Raw genomic sequence first — 26024 nt, forward strand, 5'->3', positions numbered from 1 at the left:
CCCCACGCTGGCCCAGCAACATCGCTGTCACCACGTGCTCCAGTCGTTCCCACAGGCACCCCTGGGCTCAGGCACTGGTGTGACCGGGGTGCCTGAGTCTGGGCTCCAAACCATCTGGGTGGAATGCTGCTGGAGGGGGCTTTTGGGGCAGTTTTCCCCAAGAACTTTCAGCTCCATCCCGGCAGGTCTCTGCCAGGCAGGGACAGAGCTTATGCACCGCTGTCACCCCCCTCTGCCGAGTGCACATCTGGCCAACAGATGCCGGTCCAAATGCTGGCTGGAGCTGGGGACAAAGGCTCTTGCTACCTCCTCCCGGCAAGGCAGAGCTGGGTCCAGCCGGATCTACCTCCTGCCAGGCTGGGATGACCCTGGAGAACCTCCTGGGGGTTGGACAGAGGCACCCAAAGCCCAACTGCACAGCACCCAAAGCACCAACAGTGAGCATGATGGATTGTCCGTGGTCGAGCCCGTCTGGTTGTCCCAGACAGTTCCTGCTGACCCAGTGCCAGCACAAGGCCAAGTCTGGAAAGCCACCCAGAGCCCACTCACCTTTGGCAGCTCGTTTTAGACTTGTCCCAACCAAACGAGCCTCGCCGAGGTTCTCTGTGACCCACCACTAACATTATTTCACCAAAACAAATGGCATTGGCGCTGCTGGGTAAAACTCTGGGCAGGTCAAGCTGGGAAATATCCCCGGGAGGAGCCAGGCTGGCTTAGCCCAGCCACTGCTGGGATTAACTGTGGGGATTTGGCAGCCGGGGCGACTCCAGCTCGGCTCATCACACCATCCCACCACGCTCCGGCAGGACCGTGGCACGTGGGCAGGTGGGGGCACAGGGACCTCGGCCAGCATGGCTACTGGGGGGGCTCGGAGGGCTGGACAGAGGGGTGGGAGAGAAATAACCAAGCTGGAAATCATGACACAAAACATGCATTCATTTTATTCACAAAAACAGCCTGGATCGCTAAAACATTACAAACAGCATTTCAATTTAATGATGGAGAGAGAGCTGGAGAGACGGGGGGTGAACAGAAGAGAAATATCACTTTGCGTAACTGCTTCAGCACAGGTCCTGCAATATTCTGGTTTATTTTGATTTGAACTTCCGTAAGTTTACAAAAATTACTTCTAGGAGTAAACCGTTGCAATTAGGAGGATTTTCTGTACGCAGCATTTCTGGTTCTATATTAATAAACTAACAATGACTTTTTTTTTTTTGACTTTTTTTTACTCTTTTTTTTTTTCCTTTTTTTTTTTTTTGAATTCCGCCGGTTGTGTAGCAATTGTTTTCTTCAACCTTTTATACCAACCCTCTTGTGGGTTAAACTTTCCAGAGGTGAATGGCGAGGAGAAGGGATACTACATCGCTTTAAACATATTCTCATTTATAAACATGAAGTTGAGGCATTCTAGAAACTATCCACTCTATTGTATGATGGGAAAGAATCAAATAAAAAGTATAAATGAGGGTGCAATTAAACAACTGTGCTAAATTACAGTAGTGCTTATTAGTAACTAGATTTTAAAAGGTTACTGTAAATTTACATTCCCTACACAAGTACTGCATCTTTCACACATAAACAACATCAACACCAAAACACAGAAAGAAACTGATTGTCCATACTCTGTCTATTAAGTCTTGGTACTTTACAGATCCATTGTTTTTTTCTTTTAATTATTTTTTTTTTTGTTTTTTATTTGAAAAGCAGTTAAATGTCTGACTAGGACTCGAAGATGTTAAAACGAACGCAAAAAAAAAAAAAAGAAAAAATAAAGAAGAAAAAAAAATTATAAAAACAGGAATGAGATTTGCGAGAAAATATTTTTGGTTCTAAAGAGACACAGGTGCATCCATTCATTTCAGCCAAAAATCCCTTGCCTGAGACAACACAAGCAAGCAGTGACATTGCACTTGGATGACAGAGCTTTGGGATTCCCGTTCCTACTGGAACCATCTGAACGCGGCTCCTGTAGGAAGCATCACCTTCTGGAAAGGAAGAGAGACAGGGAGGGGGGACAGAAGAAGAAGGGACAAGGCGTTAAGTCGGGTCCAGCAGGGCTGGGCACCCACCCTTCACCCCCCCTCACCCCAGCCCAGCACCCCAGCCAGCTGCCTCGGGACAGATTCACCCCGGGCTCAGCACCTCCCAGTGCAGCCGTGTATCCCAAGATTTCCAACCCAGGATGCCAGCTGGAGGGAATCTTGGGGTCCCCCGACTGCCAGCCTCCCACTCTGGCAGGGCACAGGCACAGCAGCTCGGCCAATGTTCCCACATTCCCGTGTCCCTGGGACAGTGGCACAGCCCCCAACTTCCCCTCCCGTGAGCACAATGGTCAGGCCATGGGGAGTTGGCACAACAGCCCCCTTGGTGCCAGCCCCCACTGTCCCTGCTACGGATGGACAGACAGACACCCACAGGACGGGACCCAAGCCAACAGATGGGTTTAGGAGTGCATTTAGGTGCAAACTGAGGCAGGGAGTGAGCTGGACAGGCTTGGGGACACCAGGCAGGGAGCTGCTCGGGACACAGGGAACATCATCCCCGGCCCCAATGAACAACCCTGATTCCAACACAGCAGCCCTGGGCACCAGCAGGGAACTCTCAGCACCTCGCAGGGAAGAGGGATGAGTCCTACCAGGCTCAACTTCACACCCAACAACGTGTCCATCAACAGATGAGACCTCTTTGAAGCCACCTCCAGACAATGCCCCAGCAGCACTGTGGTCCTCTGGAAGGAGAACCAGGGATGTTTCCCAGCTGGATGGGGTGGAAAACCTGCTCAATGTTCATGGGAACATGGGTGGAGTATGCAAGGATCACAACATCTCTCAGTGCCAACAGCCTCCAAGCGAGGCCAAGCCGTGCTAGACAGACACACAGTCCCCTCAGAGGGCCCTGCATTCAGCTCCTGCATCTCCAAACAAGCAAGGGACACCAATGGGAAGAGGCCACAGGCCGTGGTGATGGGCTCGGGACAGCACACTGGGCTGCCATGGGGTGGGAGGGACACAGCCCCAGCTCCTGGCATTGAGCCCATGTGCAGGCCTAGGACACCTCATGTAGCATCCCAAGAGTCAAACCCATGCCACATTCCGGTCTCCAACCCCACACAGGAGTCAGACTGATCTCACTGTGTCCTCCTCTTGGATCAAGACACCCACCAAGCCTCAATGAGTAACCAGGGCAGCATCCCTGGGGGACCCCAACGTGCTCACTTCCATAGGCACCACAACCCACACGTGGGGCTTGGGCAAGGGGAGGGGGGCGAAGGGCTGGAATGGGCAAGAGCTGGTGGTGCCACCAGGCTGATGACAGATCACTCCTGCTCCTGCTCCCGGCCCCTGTCAGGTCCTCTGGGCAAACTGAGCTGGGGCAGCCACAAGTTGCAAGTTGCCACAAGTTGCCTTCCCCAAAAGTCTCTGTGACACAAAATCAGGCATCTGGGGAAGGCCCAAGTGCCCCTGCCTGGCAACGCACAGGGCTGTGGCACAGCATGGTGGACTATCCAGCAAAGGCCACCAGCCCAGATCCATCATCCCAGGAGACAGGAACAAGGGGTGAGGGGGCTCCTTATGGGTCTGAAAGGAGATGTCTGATAAACACCTCTGCTCCTTCATTATTAAAGGAAGCTGGACAACCAGCTCTAATGTGGATGCCCAGGATTGATCCCCCTCATCATCACAATCACAGACTCACAGAATAGTTTAGGTTAGAAGAGACCTTGAAGATCACCTCATTCCACCCCCTGCCATGGGCAGGGACACCTTCCACTAGCCCAGGTTGCTCCAAGCCCTGTCCAACCTGGCCTTGGACACTTCCAGGGATGGGGCAGCCACAGCTTCTCTGGGCAACCTGTGCCAGGGCCTCACCACCCTCAGCACATTTCTACCTAAATCTAAACCTAAATCTACCTTCTTTCAGTTTAAAACCCTCACCCCTTGCCCTCTGTGGTGAGGGTCTCTCTGTGAGGCCGATGTGAGGGTGGCAATGACCCTCACTGGCGCTCTCTGGGGCCTCAAGGCACTTCATCAGAGTTTCTCTGGATGGAGAACAGTTCTGTTGAGTCAAATCCCAACTATTCGTGGCCTTTGTGTGACCTACAGCTCTGCAGACAAGCTCAGGGTGACCTGGCCAGCAGTCCCCATGGCATTAGCCGGGGTTGCTGGGGCTGGAAGAGCCCAGAGGAGCCTGGTCAGTGCAGGGATGTGCTGCTGCCTGCTCCGAGCACCCAACCTGCCTCACTGGTCTCAGAGCCCCAGGCAGCCACCACCAGAGTGGGACACCAGCAGTAACTGGTTATTCAGGCCCTGTAGATGTGCAGATAAAGCTTAACGGCAGCTGAGGGATTTAGCCCATTTTTTTATGCTGCCATAAAGGTTTAATTCTATTTTTTTTTTTACTGCTTGATTTTAGATCAATGTTTAATCACAGCTGCGGCCCCTGTCCGGGCTCTCCGAGGGCGTTCCTCTGGATGCACAGGGCTGGCAGGACAGAGTCACTGTCCTTCTCCCAGGCAGTGGCACCACTCCCGACAGAGGGGGATGATGCTTCACAAAGGCCTGTGAATGTTTCAGCTCCATATAAAGGGCCCCTTCTGTCCCAGTATCAAGTACAACGGTGTGATGGCACCCCACCAGGACCAGTAGTCCATCCTGGCCTTCTCCAGACTGGTCTCCACCACAAGGCAGGTGCTGGTGGTTGCCCTGCACTGGCCCAACACAACATATGACCAAGGCTGGTTGACATAGGGTTAGGTTTAACAACCCAGCCATTGACCCAGGTGACCCTGGGACATAAGCTGGGGTCACAGTGTCCCTGACCCAGCCACAGTCTTGCTCAACTCTATCAAGGTCAACACATGGTGCAAGTGGATATTGTGAGAGAGGGGAGGATCTGTCCTGAAAAAGGGTTGGTGATGCCCTGGCATGACCCACACCTACCCAGGCTTCCACCCCCACCAGCACAACACATCAAAGGTTGCGCCCAGGAGGGATGGGGACTCATCTCTGGTGAGGTCCAACTCCACCACATGAAGAGCCCTATTTCAGTGGCCCCAGTTTCTCAGCCAGTCGTGAGATGGGGAAGCCAATCACAGGGGTGACTGTTTCACGGGCTCCTGGTGCTATTTATCACCCCTGGACCCAGCGCAGCGCTGGGAGAAGGGAGCGTCTCCTCCGGCTGCTGCGAGCTCTGAGTCTATTGACCCGCTTTAGGACTCTTTGGAAGAAATGAACTTTTTTTTTTTCCCTTTCTCCCTTTTTCCAGATCACTGACTCAGCAAATTAGAACAAGAATATAATTTAGCAATACAGCGGTTTTTGAAAGACACAGTCCCCCTCTCCTCATCCCCACCGCCCAAATGGATTTTTTTTTCCCCTTCAGTATTCATTCAGAGCTGATGCTAATTGAAAAACGTAGAACGTGGCTAAGGGAGCGGCGGGTTTTGGTTGCATTGGGACCACCAGAGGATGGGCAATGCCCTCACGCCAGGATGCACGATCCAGCTCTGATGTCCAGGTGACTTTTTAGCCTCTGCCAGCTCTGGGGATGCGCTCACCAGAAGGACAAAGCACAGCTGATGGTGGGATCAGCTCACAGAAAAAACAAACCTGGCTTAAGCACAACACGTTGGGGACCCTGCAGACAGGCCCAGAGCACCCATGGGTGTGCAGCACCATGGGACATCCCTGCATGGGCACCCAGCCCTCACCCACACCACACCACATCACCAGCAGCTGCCCATGGCCCCAAGCTGAATTTCAGACTCACACAATAACTGGGCTTTCCCTGCGGTCCCCACATGAATGTCACACGTCCCCGGTGGATTTGGCAAGGTGACACCCCAACTCAACAGCTCCTCCAAATCCAAGGGCAACATCCACACTGGGCCATGGTGGGTGGTGACAATCCAAGCACCATCCCAGCACCTCACCCCAGGGCACCTGGGCATCCCCAGCAGGAGCAGGGGTGCTCCCAGCTCCGCTGGGTGCCAAAGCAGGTGCACTGCCAGAGGGGACTGCAGCACTGCTACCACTGGTAAATCCAGCTGGTGCCTTATGGCCTCATCCTGACCACTCCAAATGGATGCTGGCCCATGGATGGGACACCTGACACAGCCACACCACAGGGGACGCTGCCCAGTGCACACTGTAGCAGTTTACCCCCAAAACCAGGGACCACTGTGCTCCTGCTCAGAGCAGGGTGAGCTGAGGGGCTGGGCTCTGCCTGCACCCCAGCCACAGGTTTCACCATCACCAGTTACTCTGAGCTTTGCCCCAAAAAGTCACCCCCTGCCTCCCCACCCCCTGGGGTTAGATGCTGCTCCCCAGCTCAGGGAGCTGCCATCTGCTCAGGACAAGGGATACCACCACCAAAACCCCAGCAGAGCCCCCATTCCTGCAAAGGGGAGAGTGGAGCTCAGCGTGCCCAGGTGCCCCAGGAAGAGACCCCAGCCCTCCTCCCCACACCAATCAATCCCAGTATGCAAGGGGGGACAGGGTCTGGGGGCACTGGGCAGAGCACACGTCTCACTGCGAGAGCTGTTAATGGAAAAGGGAAAAATAAAAAAAAGTAAGAAGTACCAGGTGTTTTATTATCTAGGGCAAGATCCGAACCCAGGAGCGCAGCCCGAGGAGGGGTTAGGGTGCCTGAGAGGGGCCGGTTACCTCCAGTGCTGCAGAAGGCTTCTTTTTGAGTTCTTCACATTTTCGGAATTTGCAAATCTGGTGGCCAGTTTTGCGATTCCTACAACTGCTGCACTGCTCGCAGTTTATCCGTCTTCGGCAGGGCGGGCACATGCCGCATCTTTTCCGTTTCTTTTTCCCCGAATTGATGGCAGATGCCAACTCATTCTGCATGGGATACTCTGCCAAGCCAGCCATATGGAGCGCGCTCTCTGCCAGAAACACGCCGGCAGGGGTCATAATGAAAAGGCCTGGGTTGATGGGAAAAGCCCCCAGGTAAGGAAAATCAGAGGGGCCGTTCATTGTCTCTGCAGCTGAGACTGCCTCCATGTCAGAGATACCAGTCCCGTGCTCGCCTGCTAGAGGAAGATGCTCCTGTACCACTCTTTTGAGCATTTCTGTCGACTGAGCAAACTGTTGGAGGGCGGTCTGTCCTTCTGAGGAGAGCTCCGACATCCGGTCTAATTTGCTCAGCATACTAGAGATGTTTTTGTGCTTTGAGGTAGAATGACTTTTATCCACAATCGCATCGTTGCCATTAGCTAAGGGGTTGCCTTTCTCTGAATGTTCGCTTACCGAGCTGCTGCTACCAAAGGTGGAATAGTGGGAGAGCGGACGGGACTTCTTAAGACTTTTGTTCAAAGGTTCACTTATTATTCCACTTTTGTTCCTCCTCTCGGAGTTGACGGGGGGTTGAGAGTCATCCTGGTTATTTTTTTCCGTCTCTGGCTTGTTCCCAGTGTCTTGGTGGGAGCCCGAATTTGACATGGTGCTCGGAGCACAACAGCAAAACCAACCCCAAAATTTAAAAAAAAAAAAAAAAAAAAAAAAAAGGACGAAAAAACCCGAAAAAACCCCCACAAACCCCACCCCCAATGCCACAGCAAAAGACCCCCAAAGCCCTTCTGGTAGCACCAGCCCGCCGGGCACCGGGGACGCTCAGACGGGAACGCGCATCAACGGGGCGTCTCCTCCCGCGCCGGCTGCGGAGGACTCAGGGCACTCTCAGTGCACAGACATACTCTGCGGCTCTGGGACACACCACGCGGCTCTGGAAGGAGAAAAGAAAAGAGAGTTAGCGCTGGCAAGAGCCAACGGGCTTTTCAAAGCGGCTCTTCCTCCCCCTGCCATGAAAGTCTCAGCGCCGCGAACAAAGGAACTCCAGGGAACGGACCTCGGTGGAGATCCGTTCCGCTGCTCTCTAAAAGGGTCGCCATCCAGACAGAAGTGGGGGGTCACAGGGGAAGTCCTGGCCTGGTAGCAATGGCACCGCGATGCTTAAAGATTCTCTGTGCCTGGCTCTCCTCCCCCAGGGACGGCAGCCCCAGGGAAGTCACGGGGCTCATCTCCTGCTCCGCTCCAGCGGCATGCGGCCCCACAACGGATGGGACCACAGGCGCCGGCGGGATGCTCCTCAGCTGGGAGCTGGAGCTCATGAAAGGGGTGCCTGGTTCCCACCCTGCAGCCGCCAGTGTCCCCACAGCCGGGTGCCACGGAGGCAGCATCCTGGCTCCCATGGCCTCACCCAGCTCAGGCTGGGCTGCACCCCTCACCCTCCTCCTGCTCCTCGTCCTCCTTCTCCTCCTGGATCATGTCCCTGGGCCAGCACTGGGCTGGGGAAGGAAGCCACATGGAAAGCGACAGAGTCCACCTCCAAGCCCCACAGGGATCCACAGCACCCTCCTCCAAACCCCACCACCAAGAGCTGCAGTGTCCACCTCCAAATTCCATTGGGCAGCCATGGTGTCCATCTCCACATTCCATGGGCAGCCATGGTGTCCATCTCCACATTCCATGGGCAGCCATGGTGTCCAGCTCCAAACCCCACCAAGAGCTCCAGTGTCCACCTCCAAACCCCATGGGCAGCAATGGTGTCCACCTCCCAACTCCCCCAAGAGCTGCAATATCCACCTCCAAACCCCATGGGCACTCACAGTGTCCACCTCCAAACCCCACCAAGACGCTGCAGCTCCAAACCAAACAGGGAACTGCAGCATCCACATTCAACCCCATAGGGAGCCACAGCATCCACCTCCAAGCCCCATGAAAAGCCACAGCATCCACCTCCAAGCCCCAGTGCTGACCTCCTGCCATGCCCCGGTGTGCCCAGCCCACATGCCCGGCCACTCCTGAGGCGCCCCGGGCTCTGCGGTGACAGGCAAAGCCTTCCCGGAACGGAGGCTATGCCACTGTCCCCGGGGCAACTCCCGGGCAGCTGGGCCCAGTGTGGCTGCAAACACTTGTTGTTGTGAAATTCCTCCTCCTCCTCCCTCCCGAGCACACACGCACGCACAGGCACCGCCAAGTAATCAGGCTTTAGAGGAGAAAAGCTGCAGGGCTTAGTGGAGCAGGAACCCGCGTCCCCACCCCGGCGGCAGCTGGGGGAGGGCGGCACTGGGAGGAGGCCCCTCCGCTACCCCGTCCCTCCATCCTGGCTATCCCGGCAGCCTCCTCTCTGGAGTCCAGGCAGGGATGTGGCCATGTGTGGAGGGCTCTGCTGTGACCCTCGCTCCTGCGCGGGGGTGATGCAGGAGAGCGGGGAGGATCCTTGTGCCCCCCACACCCCACTCCTGCCCATCCGTCACCCTTCGGGTCCCCATCTCCAGTATAACCCCAGGAACTCCTTGACAGCCCAGGACCTTTTCCCACGGACCCAGCTCGTTAAAACGCCGATGGGGGCAAGGTCCCTGCGCCAACCACCGCGGTACCGGCTGCGGAAGCAGCCCTGGTGTCTCACTCCGGTGCCAGAGCCGGCTCGCCCACGGAGAAACCCCCCCGCCCTGGCGCTGAAAACCGCTTGCTTCAGCTGCTGCGGGATTTAAGATGCAGCGCGGATCGATGCAGGGCTTGGGCTCCAGCCGGGAGCTCGCCAGGCCACGTGGGGAGGGAGGGCTGCGGCGGCAGGACGGGCTGCCCTTCCCCAGCCCCACGCCAGGCAGGGGGATGCTGGGTGGCAGCGAGATGGGGTGCGCCCCAAATGGGTGAAGGGGGCTTGGAGCGTGGGCGGGCTCCTGCCGTGCAGCTGAATCACCCATCCCCTGTGCCAGGGAGGTGGGGGACCCGCCCCTGGAGACCTTAGGACGGGTCACACCTCAGTGCCGAAAGCAAGGGGCGCTGGGGCCGGAGCGGGGAGCGCAGCAGGAAAAGCACCGGACGGGAGGATGTGAGATAAAGCGCCCGGGGGTGTTATCTCACGCCTGCCCGCGGCCGCCTTTCCTGCGGCCCTGCGCCTCTTCCGCCCGGCTCCGCGCCCAGCTGGGAGCCAAGTGCCCGGCAGGATCGGCCCCGGATCTGCCACCCTGCCTGCTCGCCCTGTGGCTGCCGGGGGGCTGCGGGGGGTCTCCAGCCACAACCAGGAGCACGCTTTGCATCACCCTGGCAAAGAGCCGAGTTGTGCCGACGTAGGGCTCGATGCCACACCGAGGCGTCCCCAGAGCCCCCCGGGGTGGGGTCCAGGTGCCAAAGGTGGGGAGGACACCAGCTGAAGCCACGGCATGGTCACCGACTCCACCAGCTCCCATCTTCCTCTGCAGCCAGCCAGACCTGCCAGCCTTCCCACCACACCACACGGATCGGGTGCCAGCAGCTCTGAGCCCCTCACTCACAGCCCCCCCAGCCGGGGCGATGGATGCAGAGCCTGGCGCAGGGCTCCCCTGAGCACCCACGGCTGCAGTGGGTGGCACCGTGGGACAAAGGGACCCCAGCCCACCTGGTGCAGCCCCCCAGCACCCCCAGAGACAGCGGGCACACAGCGCCGTGGCCTCGCTCAGCCCCAGAGGCGCGAGGCAGTGCCCGCTGTTGGCACGGGGTGCTGCACCGAGCCGTGCCGAGCTGTGCCAGCGGCACCACTGCACAATCCCGCCATTGTCCCGGCCGCCGCTTTGCCTGCGCCAGCTCCCACCATCTGCAACCACCCGGCGTTGCCCTCCGGCCCCCGGGGCCACCGCGGCGGCAGGCGCCGGACACCGCGGCTGTGCCAGCTGGGATGGGGCTGTCCCCGCACTGTCCCCTCCAGAGACCCCAGGACCCGCGTGCCGGGGGGTGCCCACCTAGTTTGCACAAAAGGGGGGTCCCCCCCGACTCTGACACCGCGGGACCACCCAGCACAGCAGACATCTCTGCTCCTCGCCAGCCGCTGCCCGGCCCCGTCGTTAATTGCAGCGGGGGGAGGAATTAATGATCTTAATCCCTTCTTTATGATTGACCCGAGTAAAGAGAGCGAGGCCCCCCCCCTTCCCGTTCCTGCCCCTTTTCCGGCCCCCATCCCAGGGGAAGGCGCCGGGCAGCGTCATCTGGGTCCCTGTCAGAAGGTGCTTAGTCCCGGCCGCGGCATTAAAGGGGCACGTGATGGGCTCCCTCGCCCGGGTCTTTGCACGGGGCAGCTTAGCAGCCTGGAGGGACGCCAGGGTTCAAGGGGACACCACCAAGGTCAGGAGGCCCCAACCCACACCCAGGGGGTTCCCAGCCCTTCGCAGGACACTGCTCCTCCCCTGCAATGAACCGCCCTGCCAGATCCAGGCTGAGCCCACAGGGTCTGAAAGCCAGGTGTCCCGGGGTGAGGGACAGCACCCATGGCACGGGTTGCCCGGAGAAAGCTGTGGCTGCCCCATGCCTGGAAGTGTCAAAGGCCAGGCTGGATGGGGCTTGAAACAACCTGGTCTAGTGGAAGGTGTCCCTGCCCATGGCAGGGGGTTGGAACAAGATGGTCTTTAAGGCCCCTTCAAACCCAAACCATTCCATGACTCCAAGGGTCACCCCAAAGACCTGCCTTTCACCAGCCTGGGATGCTCAGATGGGGCAGGGCAGCCATGCTCTCCCATGGTCCTGGGGGGATAAAATGGGATTCTCCTCTCCCTGGATCTTCCCCCAGCGCTCAGCACCACACCAGCCTGCATCCCCCTTCCTCTGCCCTGGGGCTCCCCTGCACACTGCACACAGGGGACTGTGCTGCAATAGTCCTAACAACTCCAAAACAAATAAAGGTTGCAAAAGGATCATCTCTGGTGGTCCAGCACCCGGAGAAACCCCTGCCAGCCAATGGACTGAGAGTCCCCCCAGTTGTAGGCACCATTCACTGTCAGTGGGGAGCAGGAGAGAAGCTTCGCTTCTCCTAAAAAAATGACAAGCTGCAAATTCCAGCCGGCTCCCCAGTGTTTTCGCTGCATGGCTGGAAAGCCATCAGCTCCCGCCGACCTAAAAAGTCTCATCTTCAAGAGAGAACTTCTGCTTTCCTTTAATTTTGAATAAATCACGCTCCTCCCGGAAAAAACGCCGGTTGGTCAGCCGTGCACAGACACGGCGTAAAGGGAGAAGAAAGCAGCAAAAGCTGAAGCCGAGCTGCTCCCGGGCTCCAGAAACAAAGGGAGAAAATCAAAATTCGCCTTTTTTCTAATCCCTGGGCGCTGGATGGGCACCGGGGGCGGTGGCTTTGTCTGCCCTCAGCAGACGGAGGACGAGGACGGAAGGGACCCCGGCGTCTTTTCAGCCTGGAGAAAGGCTGTAATTGTCCCCTCCGCCGGGTTTTTGTCCCCACTTCCTCCCCCTCGCCATGCAGCCGCCAGCCCAGCATGGCCCCCACCTCTCTCCACCACCACCATCGCTCCCTGGTGATGGAGGGATGGACAGACAGATGGACAGACTCAGCCATGCCATGGACAGACTGAAGTAGGGTGCCCACCACCAGCATGTGTCCCTCTCCAAAGCATCCCAAGGGAAGGTCTAGGGAGGCTGCAGTGGGAGGTTCCTTCCCCTTGCAGCGCTGGAGGTGGTTCCTGTGCTCCTCAGCCACCCTGGCCAACACCTGACAGGACCTTGGGATGGCCAGGAGCACGGGACCATGGTGGGAGCAATGCATGGGGAGACAAGACACCCTGGAGGCATCATGGTGTCTGAAACACAACCTGGGATGAGACACCCAGCGAGTAGAGCAGGACCACGGCCCTGTAGCAGCATCACGAGTCAGATGGTCCAGCTGCAACCCAGGTCAAAGGCTCAGGAAAACAAGCACCACCAGAACAAGGTTCAAAGCAGCTCCGACCCCAGCACCACAACACCCGACCCAGCTCCCAGGTGCCCCATTTCCACAGCACAGTCAAACCTGCTGCTCCCTCCACCAGGTGACACAGGTCAACTGAAACAGGCCCTGGTTGCAGGCTCACCGACCACATGGGCACCAGCAGCAGGAGAACCAAGTGAGAAATCAATCTGTGATCTCCCAGGGCTGAATATCCCTGCGGGACACCCATCCAGGGAGAACACGGTGCCTGATAACCAGGAACACCCGGAGGCAAAGACAAGGATGTTGTTTGCAAGCCATCACCTCTGTCAACTCAATAGCCCCCCGAGCTCTGCTCTTTGAGTTCATCCTTCTGAAAACTGGTCCAGCTGGATAATCCACTGCTGGATGTGCCATGGAAGTTACCATCACCCACCACCTTTTCTCCAGACATCAAGAGAGGACTCCCAGGCCTGGGGGAGGTTTGGGCAGTGCTGTGAATGCTCAGGCTCACCCTGGACAGCTTAAGGAGCCGGAGGTATGACGGGTCGAGGTATGACAGGTCGCCAGATGGGCAACTCACACGGAGATAGTTCATCTCCCGTGCTCCAGAACATCCTTCGGAGGGCCAGTTGTGGCAGCCGCTCTGCTCGTCTCTGCTGCCGAGGTGGCACTGAGGGACGTTAAGAAGCCAACTCCTGAATTAAAAAGGCTATGGAAGATTAAATCCAGCATCTGGAGTTCGCCCTGGAAGCAGATGGTGAGTCATCATGGTGCACAGAGTGGCTTTCACCCGTCTCCTCCTCGCAGGCAGCCGCTCAGCCCCGGTGATGCCCCGCAGGAGCAGCTCCGGACGCACACACAGCGAGGGCCAGGATGTGTCCTGCCAGGTGCATCCTTAGGGCAGCGTGGTGAGGCCATGCTGCATCCTGCTGAGCAGGCAGGAGGTGATGCCACCTCCCCAGGTAGGCTCCCTACGCCAGGGATCCAGCAAGGGCACGTTCTTCCCCGCAAACTGGCTTTTCCCATGTAACCCCATGGCTGCAGTGACCTTCTCAATCCACCAGCACGGCAAACACCCCAGAGCCTATCCCCAGTGCGCCCTGGACTTCCAAGGAGGTCACCACTGAGGGGAGGACGAGGATGTCCCCAGGGACACCACTGCCTCCACGCACATCCTTGAACCTCACCCTGTCACCCTGGCACAGCTGGAGCCACCACTGTGGGGACCAACCTGTGCCTGGGGCTGCCCCGGCCGGGAAACGTGGCTGCATCCTGCCTCCGCAGGGTGGTGGTTACGGATTAAGGAGTCTTAAATGTCAGACGACCAGGCGCTCCCTGGAAATCCACTTATCTCCGCTGCCACTCGGAGCGGCCAGAGCCGGGCGGTTATGGAGATAACGCGATTTGAAGCGTCCACCCGAGCATTGCAGGGCTGCGGGTGCCCTGCGGACAACGCCAGGCACCTCCTCCCCTCCTCCGCTCGCCCAGCTGCTGCCCAGAGAGCCGGGTGACGGCTCAGCCCGGGGGCTGCGCCCACCTGCACGACCCCCCCCTTCCCCAATTCCGGGGGATGAGGGAGCCTTGGCAGCCTCGGTGCTCATCCATCCCCCCCTGTGCCAAAGCTGCACCAATTCGCTGCCCAAATCCTAAAACGACTGTAACTAAAACCTACCAGATTGAGCCTGGGGAAGGGCCCCCCCCCACCACCACCTCCCCGCCTCTCCCCCCCTCTCCAAATGGGATTGAACAGATCTGCTCTCGCACGAGCCCAGCTCGCAGCCAAGCAGCATCTGACATTCACGCGCCGTGGCACGGCTCTGCCGCTCGCCCACTCCCCCCGGCTTGGCATCGCCCCGGGGATGCGCCATCAGTCCCAGCCCAGCAGAACCCCCCCTGTCCTCTGCAAAGCCCCCCCCCAGACCCTCCTGGAGGGACTCCAGCTCTTTGATCCAAAGAGTTCCCGGTGTTCTCCCCACCACCGCGGTGATTCAGGGCTGTGAGGTTCAGGGGACCAGGCGGGATGACCCCAGGGCTTTGGGGACAGGTGGATGGGGCAGGCTCTGCCCGGTGGCAGATGCCAGGAACAACGGGCATCCCAGCAGGACCCCCAGGGAGCTGGGGTGGGCCCAGGGATGCCTTTGCCCTGGGGAGACCCACACGCAGCCTGCCCAGGCCAAGCTAAGACGTGTGAATTGCTCCTTTAACAGATGGGGCGATTACAGCATCAATTACCGGGGGTCTGACCGACAACCAGGTCATGGAGAGACCCACTGGCAGGTGCAGAGCAATGAGGAGTTAATTAAAAATAAGGAAAAGAGTTGTAGGCACAGTCACGTGGCAATACTGGATGGTGAAAAGCCCCAAAGCCATTAGTGCCACCTCCAAGTGCCACCTCTGATGGTGCTCCAATCTATTCCTGCCACCTCCAAGTGCCAGCTCCACTGGTGCCCAAATCTATTTGTGCCACCTCCAATCGTGCCCAAATACATTAGTGCCATCCCCAAGTGCCACCTCCAGCGGTGCTCAAATCTATTCATGCCACCTCCAAGTGTCACCTCTGGTAGTGCCCAAATCCATCAGTGCCACCTCCAAGAACAGCTCCAGCCTGGAGCTGTCCCCTTGCGCTCCCAGCTCTCTCAAAACCTCATCCCTCCACATGCCACCAGGCAGCTCCATGGTGGCAGAGCACACACCGAGGGGCTGCTTCAGATCCCAGGAAAGCCTGCAGTGGGAAGGGCCAGTGCACCCATGGCAGTGCCTGTGTCAGGGTCACCACCTGAGAGCGCCGGGGCCAGCTCGGTGCATTTGAGCTTGGCCATTAATGGGTGGTGAGGACCTCGTGGTGCTTCGGAGTGAGATCCCAAGCCACCATGATCCCCACTCTGGAAGGCAACCGCTTTGGAAGAACCACTTTTCCCACCGGGAAGGCGACGGCCCCGTCGGAAAGCCGCCGGGGTCCGCAGACGGCAGCTATTGACAGATGTCTGAGAGGACGGCGAATAATCCCGTCTTCCTCTGGGAGGATTCGGGTCGCCCTCGCCCTCACCGGGGGTTTATCCATTGTCTGGATCTGCCGGCGGTTGTTATTTTTGGTCAGCTCCACGTTTTGCTTGGCCTCGCTGGCAGGAGGGAAGCGGGAGGAAGAAGAGAAAGGGGAGGAGGAAGGCTGCTTGGCCAGGGCCTGGCAGGGGGAAGAACCAGCTCAGCTCTGGGAGAGGGCAGTCAGGCACCCCGCAGCCCTCAGGGAGCCTGGGTGGGTCTCTTCCCAGCCCCACAGCCTTGCTGAGCACAGCCAAAACTCACCACAGCGATGGGGCTGGCTAGCCCAGGAATCCCATTCCCCCTGGTGCCCAGGGGAATCACTTCCAGTGAGCCCAAGTGGGCCAGAGAGGCTTGAGAGGTTTTGGGGGGTGGGCTTTGGGGGGCAGGCGGTGATTAGGGTTCTTTCCAGCACCAAAAGCAAGCACAGGGGAGCTCTGTGAGGGACAGGCAGATCCTGTCCGTGACCAGCACCATGTCAAGCCCTGCCTGCAAACCCACAGGTGTCTCAGGTCCATCCAGACAGGCCAAAAAAAGCTGGGGAGCCTCAGGAAGGCAGATCCCCATCCTGTCCTCACCCACCCAGGCTGTGGACCCCCATCCCTCTCGCTTCATTGCCAGCACTGCAGAATCCCAGTAGCAGGCCAGCCCTGCCAGCAGGTCCCATCCTCCCCAGTGGTTTGGGCTCATCAACACTGTGGGATGCAGCTCAGTCAGCCACTGGGATCTGCACCTGGATCGCTCTGGAGGCACTGCTGAGGCCCTGGCACAGGTTGCCCAGAGAAGCTGTGGCTGCCCCATCCCTGGAAGTGTCCAAGGCCAGGCTGGACGGGGCTTGGAGCAACCTGGTCTGCTGAAAGGTGTCCCTGCCCGTGGCAGAGGGGTGGAACAAGGTGAGCTTTAAGGTCCCTTCCAACCCAAACTATTCCATGATTCCATGATTCTATCCTTCCGAACCGGGTAGAGGGGAAGCACAGGCAGAGCTGGGGTAAGAGCATCCAAGAGGATGCTCCTGGGGAGAAGACACAAGCCTTGCCTCAAGACTTTGTGCCTCTCCCCACCTCCCTGGCAGCGACACAGGGAGCACCCCCACAAGGCAGGGCTCGCCATCCTTCTCCATGTTGTTTTTCCACCACCCCCCAGTTTGCCTGCGGAGCAGGAAGATAACATAAAGCTGCCTCCCCTGCCTCTGTGGGTTCTCACTCCTGCAAGAGATGGAGAGCACGAGCACAGAAGTGCCTCTCCCGAGCTTTCCCCGTGCTCGGCACCGCTTGTCATTCAAGCAAACCCCGTGGCCTTTAAGCTGCCAAGGTACCAGAGCTGCTCTGGAATCAGAGTTCGCTCGGCTCCTGCCCTGGAGCAAGGAATCTGAAACGCTGCCACTGGAAACGAAACAGAGCATCCGTCATTTTACTTGCCAGAAATATATCCAGCCCCCAAAAAAAGAAATCCTGCCTGCGAAAGAGCCAGCAACAAAGCCCTCGATTCCACCGGCGAGGCTGAGCCCGGCGTCGGGCATTTCCACCGGGATCCTGATTCCCTGCCCAGTTCACTGGTCAGATTAGGGCCGGGGAGGCCAGGAGGAAGGTGCCAGCTCAGGATCAGGATGGCTGGTGGGGACCAGCAGCTCTCGCCTAGGATGCTACCAGGAAAATCTGTGGGTTTGGGAAGAAAAGAGGCAGGTGGTAGAGGCAGGGCTGGGGGGGATGAAAGGTGCAAACCAGCGTAGTGAAGCCCAGCCAGCCCTGCCACAGGAGTGTCCAAGGGACCCCACCCTGCCCGCAGCTGCTGCCAGCATCCTGCCTGCAATTCCCCCCCCCCCCTTCGGCCATGCAGGTCGTCACCGCCCCCCCGCCCCCGGCCATTCCCAGTCGCATCCCCAGGAAAAGCAGCAGCGCGTTCCCAGCCAGCCCAGCCCCCAGCCCAGGCACGCCAACCCAAATATCTGCGAGAGGCGCTCCCCTCCCTGGGAACGGCGACTCGCAGCAGAGTTCACATGCCCCAGCAATGCCTGATTAAACTCCCAAACTCCAAGGGAATACCCCTGAGGCTGTCTGAAGATAAGCTAGGAGCTAGGCTGCTCTCAGGAAATGCAGGAACTGAGAAAGAGCAATCCCTTTTTTTTTCCCCTTTTAAATCCAGAATAACACAGAGCAAACCCTGGTGCTCTCTAGCTCAGACTCAAGCATTGCCCAAGCTCACTGCTGTGCACCCCAAGAGCTTCCCGTTCCCTGAGACATCGCAGGTGACCCCGGCTCCAAGACAGATCCTGCTGGAGGCAGTGGGGATGGAATCAGAGAGCCCAGGATAACTCCAGGCAGCACAGGAGAGTGGACTGGAAGATGCCAAGCAAGAGGACGGAGCTGGAGCCCTGGGCAGAGGGAAGGGTGCTGCCCAGGCCAGCAGGTGCCAGAGGACAGGGACACTTGCTGCCATCACCTCCAGCACTGGTGACTCTTGGCAGGTGTTCCACCATTTTCCTTCACCCTAGGGAACACCTCAGACACCGATTTTCACTGGTCCCCAGGATTCCTGCACTCCTGTCTTTCTCCCCTCCTTGAGCTTTTCCATGAGGGACAGTCATAGCACTAGACCTGGATCTCCCGAGCCAAGCTCAAGGGCAAGGCAGTCAAGGAAACCATGTTAATGCAGAACCCAAAGCAATGGGCAAACTGGATCATCCTGGGATCAAGAGGAAGACAGTGCTCCTCACTTTGGTACCTCTTGGATCCCAGGGAGCAAGCAGCAACTCATCTTCCAGGAGAGCGGAGCCACAGGGAGGGTTTGCACCACATCTTGGGGATCAGGGAGCCTTGGCACTGCCCCATCCTGGCTGATGGGGTGGGGGGGACACTGTGACATCGGCTTCAGTGGTGACCAAATGTCATAAGGGAGAAGGCCTGCCTTCTACCAGGAGCACAGCTGGGAAGGGACCTGCACCAACACACACTGTGCTCTTGGATGGGCAAACAAACGTGCCCGAGGCCACAGGTGATGGACTGACCCAAGCCAAGCTCTCCTTTGGAAGCGTCCTCTTGGATATCTTTCTTGGTTCTTAATGCCTCTTCAGGAATCAGCCCAAGAGGAAGGGCATCTTCCTTCCCTGTACATGGCAGGATGGAAAACCAGCATCCCTGGGCAGTCTTGTCCTGGGAAGAGTCTTTAGGAAAACTGATGGGGTGGCAGAGCAAGGAGGTGTTGTACCAACAAGGCCAAGCTTCTCTCTTTGGTCAGATCCCAGTTTGGCCGCAGCAGACATCAGTACTGCTAGAGAACACTTGGATTGTCCCTTCCCTGGGGGTCTGATGCAGCCACAAGACCCCAGTGTGGCCTTTCCATGCATGAAGGGGGTGTGGAAGAAAGATGGAGAGAGACTTCTCACCACAGCCTGTCGTGACAGGACAAGGGGTGAGGGGTTTAAACTGACACAGGGCAGGGTTAGATGGGGGAAAAAATTCCTCTCTATGAGGATGGTGGGACATGGGTTGCCCAGAGAAGCTGTGGTTGCCCCATCCCTGGAAGTGCTCAAGCCCAGGTTGGACTGGGCTTGGAAGCCTTGGTCCAGTGGAAGATGTCCCTGCCCATGGCAGGGGGGGTGGAACGAGATGAGCTTTAAGGTCCTTTCCAACCCAAAGCATGATTCAACAACATTTTAACTCCCAGCACTGTGCCTTACCCAAAAAGCACAAGTGACACAGGTGAAGTTGGCAGATCTGAAAGAACCAACCCCAGGACAGTCAAAAAGCAGAGCTGGAGCCCTGGGAAGGAGGAAAGGGTCACCATCACCAGCCACAGCACAAGTCAGGATGGGGAGACCCTCAGCTGAGGGAGCTGCAGGACTCACAGTAAGAAACACAGGGGTTCACTCTATGACCTCGAGGAGAATAGCCATGGAAAAACCCATCTACAAGCTGTCACAACACAGAGGAAGATAGAGAAGAGCCACAAGACTGATCCTGGGAAAGCTGGAGCATGAAGGAAACACCACATGGTGGGGGCTGGAAAGGGCTTATAAGACTGGAGATGTGGTTTGAGGGGGACTGACTGCAGGGTGTCACCATCTGTCTGGGCTCACTGGTCCTTCCTGGCCCCAAGCTTTCAGGGGCTACACTAAAACTGGAGTTACGTGTCAATACTTCTGCCTTTCCTCACTTCGCCGAAAGATGAGGAACAAGGTGGTGAGCTGGAATGACAAGGAACAAGCTGGATGTGGTTGGTGCCTGCCACATGTTGGTCCATTCCTTCCCCAGCCAGCCCAGGCTGGGCTCAGATCCCCCAGTCTCCTTCCAGGGACCTTCCTGCTGGATTGGTGGCCACTGCAAGAGAACCGTCTTCCCTCACCTATGCAGAAGGGTTTTCACCCCTCCTGAAACCCAACACCCACCTCCCCATCTCTCCTCCCGTGGCACTGGCAAGCCCCTGGGATGGGAGGGAAGCTCCCAGAGCACAGGGCACCCATCCAAAGGGGTGATATTCCCACTGACTGCTCTCAGCTTTCATGATGGACATTCTTCTCCACCTGCTGCTTCCTCCAACCCGTCTTCCTCCCTCTTCCCTTTGCCAGGGGGTCCTGCACCTTGCCTTCAGTGACATGATCTGTGGAGGATGAGCCTGAGCAAGGCTGGGGGGCGAGCAGGGGCTGTGGAACAAGCTGGGCAGGAATCCCTCACAGATTCCACCCCCCAGTGAGATGGAACACCAGGGGATGTGGTCTTGTAGGTGGTGGATTGGTCAAAAGGAAGCCCATCCTTGTGGCTGGGATGAGCCACTGGAATTTTAGGGACTGTCCACAACATCTCCCTCAGTGCTCTGACACAGCTGTTTCCATCCCACAGGTTTCACAAAGACCTATCCATGGGGGTTTTATTCCTCCTTTCAGTTTCTGGCACTGAGTTAAGGGTAGAAGTTAAGGGTAGAAAAATTCCCCAGCAATTCTTGACAAGGTTTCCCTCGACCAGCGTGGCTTCCCCATCCTTGTGCACCCTGGATGGACCCACCTGCCCTCCCTGCACCTTTCTCCTACACACTGTGACTCTGAACAGCAGCACCCAGAGGGGGAACATCCTCCCCTGAGGATTTTTCAGAGGAAAAATGTACTTTTTCACCCCGATGCTGCATTTTAACAATGCAACAAAGCCAAACCCCGGTGCCAGGACTGCAGCCCTCACTATCCCGAGAGAAGCAGCTGGCACCCACAAGGCATTCAGGATGGGTGCCTCCAGAGGAGACCCGCGGGCGTCCTCATGTCCCCACAGCGGGCACTCCCGCTTGGGCTCAAGGGGTTTAAGCCGAAGCAGTGCAAGTCCCTGCTGCAGCCCCCCGAGGTGTAAGGCTCCCTGAGCTCTTAATGGGCTTATTACGGAGCTGCTGGGACCAGAGCAGCGCCCGGGGGGACTTACAGGCATCCCCAGCCCGCAGCCCCCCGCGGCACCGCCCGTCCCTGGCACCGCGGGGGCCGCCCCCGCCCGCCCCTTCCTGGACGGGCCATCGCTGACGGCGCCGAGCGCTCAGCCTGCCCTCAGCCCGTCCCAAATCCCACGCACCGCCTCCAGGACAAAGGTGGATGCGTGTCCCCCCAGCCCTGCACAGATCTAATCCCCCCACAGGCCATGGCATCGGTGTGGCACCTGCATCCCCACGCAGGATGTGTGCCTGCAGCCTGTGCCCCACAGCTGTGCCCTGTGCCTGCAGCCCCACTCTGGCACCCTGCGCCCACCCTCTGCTGCTCACCCCATCATCACTGTGTACCCCACGTCCTGCCCCCACATCTCACCCCACATCCTCCCCCAGGGCCACGCTGAGCCCACGCAGCAGGACGTGGTGGGGCTGTCACTGGGGCAAGACCAGATGCAGGTCCCCCCAGCCGGCCTCAAAATCAGGCTGAGGGTGACAGGAGCGTGTGCCACTTGGCCCAGTGAGGCTGGAGGGGCCAGCACACCATCCCACACCATCCCCGGGAAATCCTGTTTTTCCGGGCTTGGATCAAGCACAGGGGACTGGGAACAACGGCCATCCAGGGAAAACCCTACTGGAAAGCTGTAAAACCCCACTCAGTAAATCCCTGCTCTCAACCAGCACAAGTTTTGGGGAGGCAGCCCCTGACAACAGTGGCTCTGCCCTCCTTTTCATCCTATTTTGGGGATCTGGACTTTGTGCCTTTGGGTTTTTCCAGAGGGGAAATATATTTAAAAAAAAAAAAAAAGCAAAAAAACCCCCAAAACCTAAGCACGCCACTGAGCTCCTGTGAATTCCCTATCAGCTGCTGTACACGCACATGGCACAGAAAAATCCTTAGCAAATTCCTGCTGAAAAAATAAGAAAAAAACCAGGAAAACCCACCAAAGGCTGAGCTCGCCGGACACAGCGCGCCAGGAGGGGCTGACAGAGCTGTTACGGTCTATTGGGCCAATAATCCACAAACTAAGACAGATTTATTGTACATGGCAGATCCTAACAGCTCCAAAGAAACCATCACTGTCTCCCGGTGCTTAAAATTCACTTTCTTGGGGGGGGGGGAGAAAAAAAGGGCCAAAATATGGCTTTATGAGATAAGATGCGTGGTTGGACCACTCTGTGACAGGCAGAAGCCTGTGCAAACACATATATGGCTATTTTTTTTTTGCCTTGGTATATAAATATATAAAATATCTCGTCTTCCAAGGCGAGTGCGACTGCATTACCCGTCGGAGCGCTGTCCTTACCACCGGATTACCCGGCTTGGTTTCACCTCCCTTAGCAAGATGGATTTGCAGGGATGTTGTTTCCGCCTCAGTATTACAGACCAGGAAAAAAAAAAAAAAGAGGGGGGAGATAAAAAATTAAATTAATTAAAGCCAACTTGAGCCCCTGCATCCATCTGGCTTGCTGGGATGGATGAGTTTGGGAAGGTGCAATGATCTGAGGAGGGAGATGCTGGAGAGGAGAGCAGGCTCTTCCCACCGGCACCACGCCGTGACGGCAAGCCCGGGATGGGGGGATATTTCGATGATAATAATAATAAAAATAGTGATATTAAAAAGGGCAGAGCTGGCGCTTTCCCTGTTTCTGGCACACAGGACACCAGGCAGTGCAGAGCAGCGGGACCGGGAGCGGGATCAGCCCAATCCCGTGAGTAATTGCGGCGTCTGTTCGAATCTCCGCGACGCTGGAAATCACGCTGGGCCCGGCTCAGAGCTCCCCGGCGGCTGATCGTATCGGACGGGGATCAGAGAGGCTCAGCTAACGGGTTTAGTGCGCGGCTCGTCCCAGCCGGCGCTGCCGCCGAGGGGGGGCCGGGCTCCCGCTCTCCCCGGGGGGGCCGCGGGGCCGGGATGCTCCTGGGAAGCTCGGAGGGAGCGCGTGGGAGCGGAGCATCCCTCAGCGGGGCCGTGCCTGGGGGCATGCCCGGTGGGACAGCCAGCCCTGAGCCCCTCTGGCATCGTGTGTGCGTGGTGGGTCGGGTACACCTTGTGTTCGCCCTGCCAGCACCCACCACCCCCTGGCTGCACCCCAAAACCATCCGGGGGGGTGTGAGCAGTGGGAAGTTGGAGCAGGCAACCAGGAGAGAATGACAGGGATGGATGCAGGGAGGGGGGTTTGCATGGATGCCCCAGCTCCAGCCCCGCGGATGCACCCTAAAACCATCCCAAGGGGTGTGAGCAGTGGGAAGCTGGACCAGACGACCGGGACAGCCGCTTTCAGCTGAACCCGGAGCCTCGGAGCGATGCTCGTGGGTAGGGATGGGTGCAGGGAGGAGGTTTGCAGGGATGCCCCGGCTCCAGCCCCCTGGCTGGCAGTGCAGCAGCGGGAAGGGATGTGCTGGGACTGGCCGGGTGGCTCCAGGGAGGGAGTCGAACGAGTAATTAGAGCAGGAGGCTGTGAGTCAGCAAACGATGCGTAACCTCGGCGAGGCTGACAATGAGGCAAAAGATGGCAGTTTCGACCGAGAGCGCCGGCTGAAAGGGCACATTTAGATATGCAAGAAGCAGCGACTCCTGACAATCCCAGGGCTGGGACCTGCCCAGCAAACCGTGCTGCTCCGGAGCCACCGTCTGCACCAAGCACTCGATTCCTTCCTCCAAGATCATTGTGAACAGAGACATGGGTGGGCAGAGCAAGGCAGCGGGGACCACTCCCAAAAACACAGCGTTCAGGGGAAGACGCCAGGCAGCCTCTGCTCCAGCACCCCATGCTGCCTGGGAAGTGGGATACAACCAGGCCGGGCAGCTGACCTTGCTCCGGATGCCCCGGAGAGAAGTGCAGCCACGGCGGGGCCGATCCTCCTGGCACACCCGCTGCACTCCAGGGTGGATATTAAGGTTTGGCTTGGACACAAACCCCAGCTCCAGCCACAGGCTCGTCCCCCCCCCCGTTTTGGGGGGGTCCATCAGGGCTGTAGGCAGGTAGGGCCCCGCCGCCCAGCCGCCCTCGGCGAGGAGAGTTTAATTAACCCCGGAAAGCGATCGTTAAACGGCCGGCCCGGGTAATCGATGCGGAAGGGGCAGCTTTGCTGCCGAGGGACCATCTGCTCCGGGGAGCGGCGGCGGCTCCTCATCCCCCCGTCACCCCTCGCCCTGCGCCTGCCGGGAAGCCACGGCCACGGGGCAGCTGGTTTGGGGGCCTGATCCAGAGCTGAACCCCGGCCGAGCCATCCCGGGGGGATGGGAGCTGCCCCTCGCCTCAACCCTCGCTTCCCGTAAAGCCCCAAGTCGCTGAGCCACGTGATTTCCGACACGGCACAGCCCCCCCGGCACAAAGCCCACCGGAGGGTCCCTCCAGAGCAAGGCATTCCCCCCTTCCCCCCAGCCAGGATGTGGCTGAAGTAAAGCTGGGCAGGGATGTGGCCAAGCATCCTCCACGCCCCACAGCTATTTTCACCCATGAGATGAGTTTGGGGCGGTCTCAGTCTCGAGGGCATAGACGGTTTGTGTCTTTTGGAGTGCCTGGCCCTCCCCCCCCCCGCACACACAGATTCCCAGGGGATTACTCAGAGGGATCGCCCAGGATACCAGCCATCCTGCCATGGGGCACTGCGTCCCTGCCCACCTCCCACAGCATTCACTCGCACCGTGAAACTCTGCTGGCAGCTCCCGACCCTCTCCAACCCTGAATTTCCAAGTTTCTCCTTATTTCCACCCAGTAAGTACATAGTGCTGAGTGCTCAGGGACAGAAGGGCTGGGTGGGGGGCACCCGCTCCCAAGGGACCCAGGAGCTGCTCCCCCCCCACTGACTGCAGCTCTGGGATGGGGTTCCTGGACAAGTCTGGGATGGACACAGGGAGACCCCCGCTCCCTCACCCTGTGGTCACCCCCCAGGAGAACTCTGGGGGGCAGCTGGGAGTGCAGCACCCCATGGCAAAGCCAGACAGCAGATGGAAGAGCGGGATTTTGCCTCTCCAGGATGTGATTCAGAGAGGCCAGTGTCCCAAGTGGTGTCCGTCTCCTATGAGGGGACACTCCACTATCACCACACCCTGCCCAGCTCCCAGTGCCAACCCATCCCAGGAAGCCTGTGAGGACATGGCACTGGCATGACCCTGCTGGGGTGATGCAGAACCTCCTGGTCTGGGTCTGACCCCACCCACTGGGAGAAGAGGGGCCTGGGATTCTCCCTTCTCCGATGGCAGCAGCTCAGCTGGTAGGGAAAAGTGGCCCCTGCACCCACACACACCCACCCTCCCACACTGGCACCACGATGTGGACACCAGCTTGAGGGCCACCTCTGCCCCAGGAGAGGGTCCTGGTAAATTCGATTCCTGGTTGCCAGGACCACCAGGAGATCAGGTCAGGCTCTGGCATGGAGTTGGCTGGGCAAGGGTTTGCCAGGACACCCACCACACCTGGGGAACACCCAGAGGGATGCCAAGGTACCAGCACCCAACCACTGGGCATGGGGGTGAGGTGACCCTTCCCATCCCTGCATGTCCAGGAAGGAATGCCTACGGCAGTGGAAGAGCAGCTGGAATGCTGTGGGCAGGAGGCACCAGGGGCAGCTGAAGAGCTTCAGTGCAGGAGGGAAACTGAGGCAGGGAAGGGCTGGGATGGGCCCACACACTTGGTGGAGTGAAGGGACCCAGAGCCAGCTTTTCAGCTACTCCCCATCCTGAGGCCACCCTGTGATGAGGACAGGGAGCAAAGACAGAGCGGGAACGACCCCCGCACTGGCCCCACTAGCCCCCAGCATGGGATGTGAGACAGGAGCACACCCTCAGTGGGGTGCTTGCCCCTCAGCCCTCTGAGGAAGGATCCAGCCCCTCAAACTGGGGCTCAGCCCCAGAACCAGTGCTTAGCCCCCCAAACTGCTGCTCAACCTGAAATGGTGC

At 58.4% G+C, this 26024-nt stretch overlaps 1 protein-coding gene across 2 annotated transcripts in view; it reads right to left on the reverse strand.

Annotated features, from left to right (window-relative positions):
• Positions 1 to 915: 915 nt before the first annotated feature.
• The window catches only part of CXXC5 (CXXC finger protein 5), a 36456-nt gene continuing 11347 nt past the window's right edge, over positions 916 to 26024 (reverse strand). For both annotated transcript variants that reach the window (XM_064671537.1, XM_064671538.1), the window contains exons 2-3: positions 6669 to 7737; positions 916 to 1988 (exon numbers count right to left, since the gene is read on the reverse strand). In XM_064671537.1, coding sequence (XP_064527607.1) covers positions 1944 to 1988; positions 6669 to 7454 — 831 coding nt within the window. In that variant the 5' untranslated portion in view covers positions 7455 to 7737 and the 3' untranslated portion in view covers positions 916 to 1943. The remainder of the gene's footprint in view (positions 1989 to 6668; positions 7738 to 26024) is intronic.

The sequence above is a fragment of the Pseudopipra pipra genome, chromosome 15 (genome assembly GCF_036250125.1).
Source record: "Pseudopipra pipra isolate bDixPip1 chromosome 15, bDixPip1.hap1, whole genome shotgun sequence".
In the NCBI taxonomy this organism is placed as follows: Eukaryota; Metazoa; Chordata; class Aves; order Passeriformes; family Pipridae; genus Pseudopipra; species Pseudopipra pipra.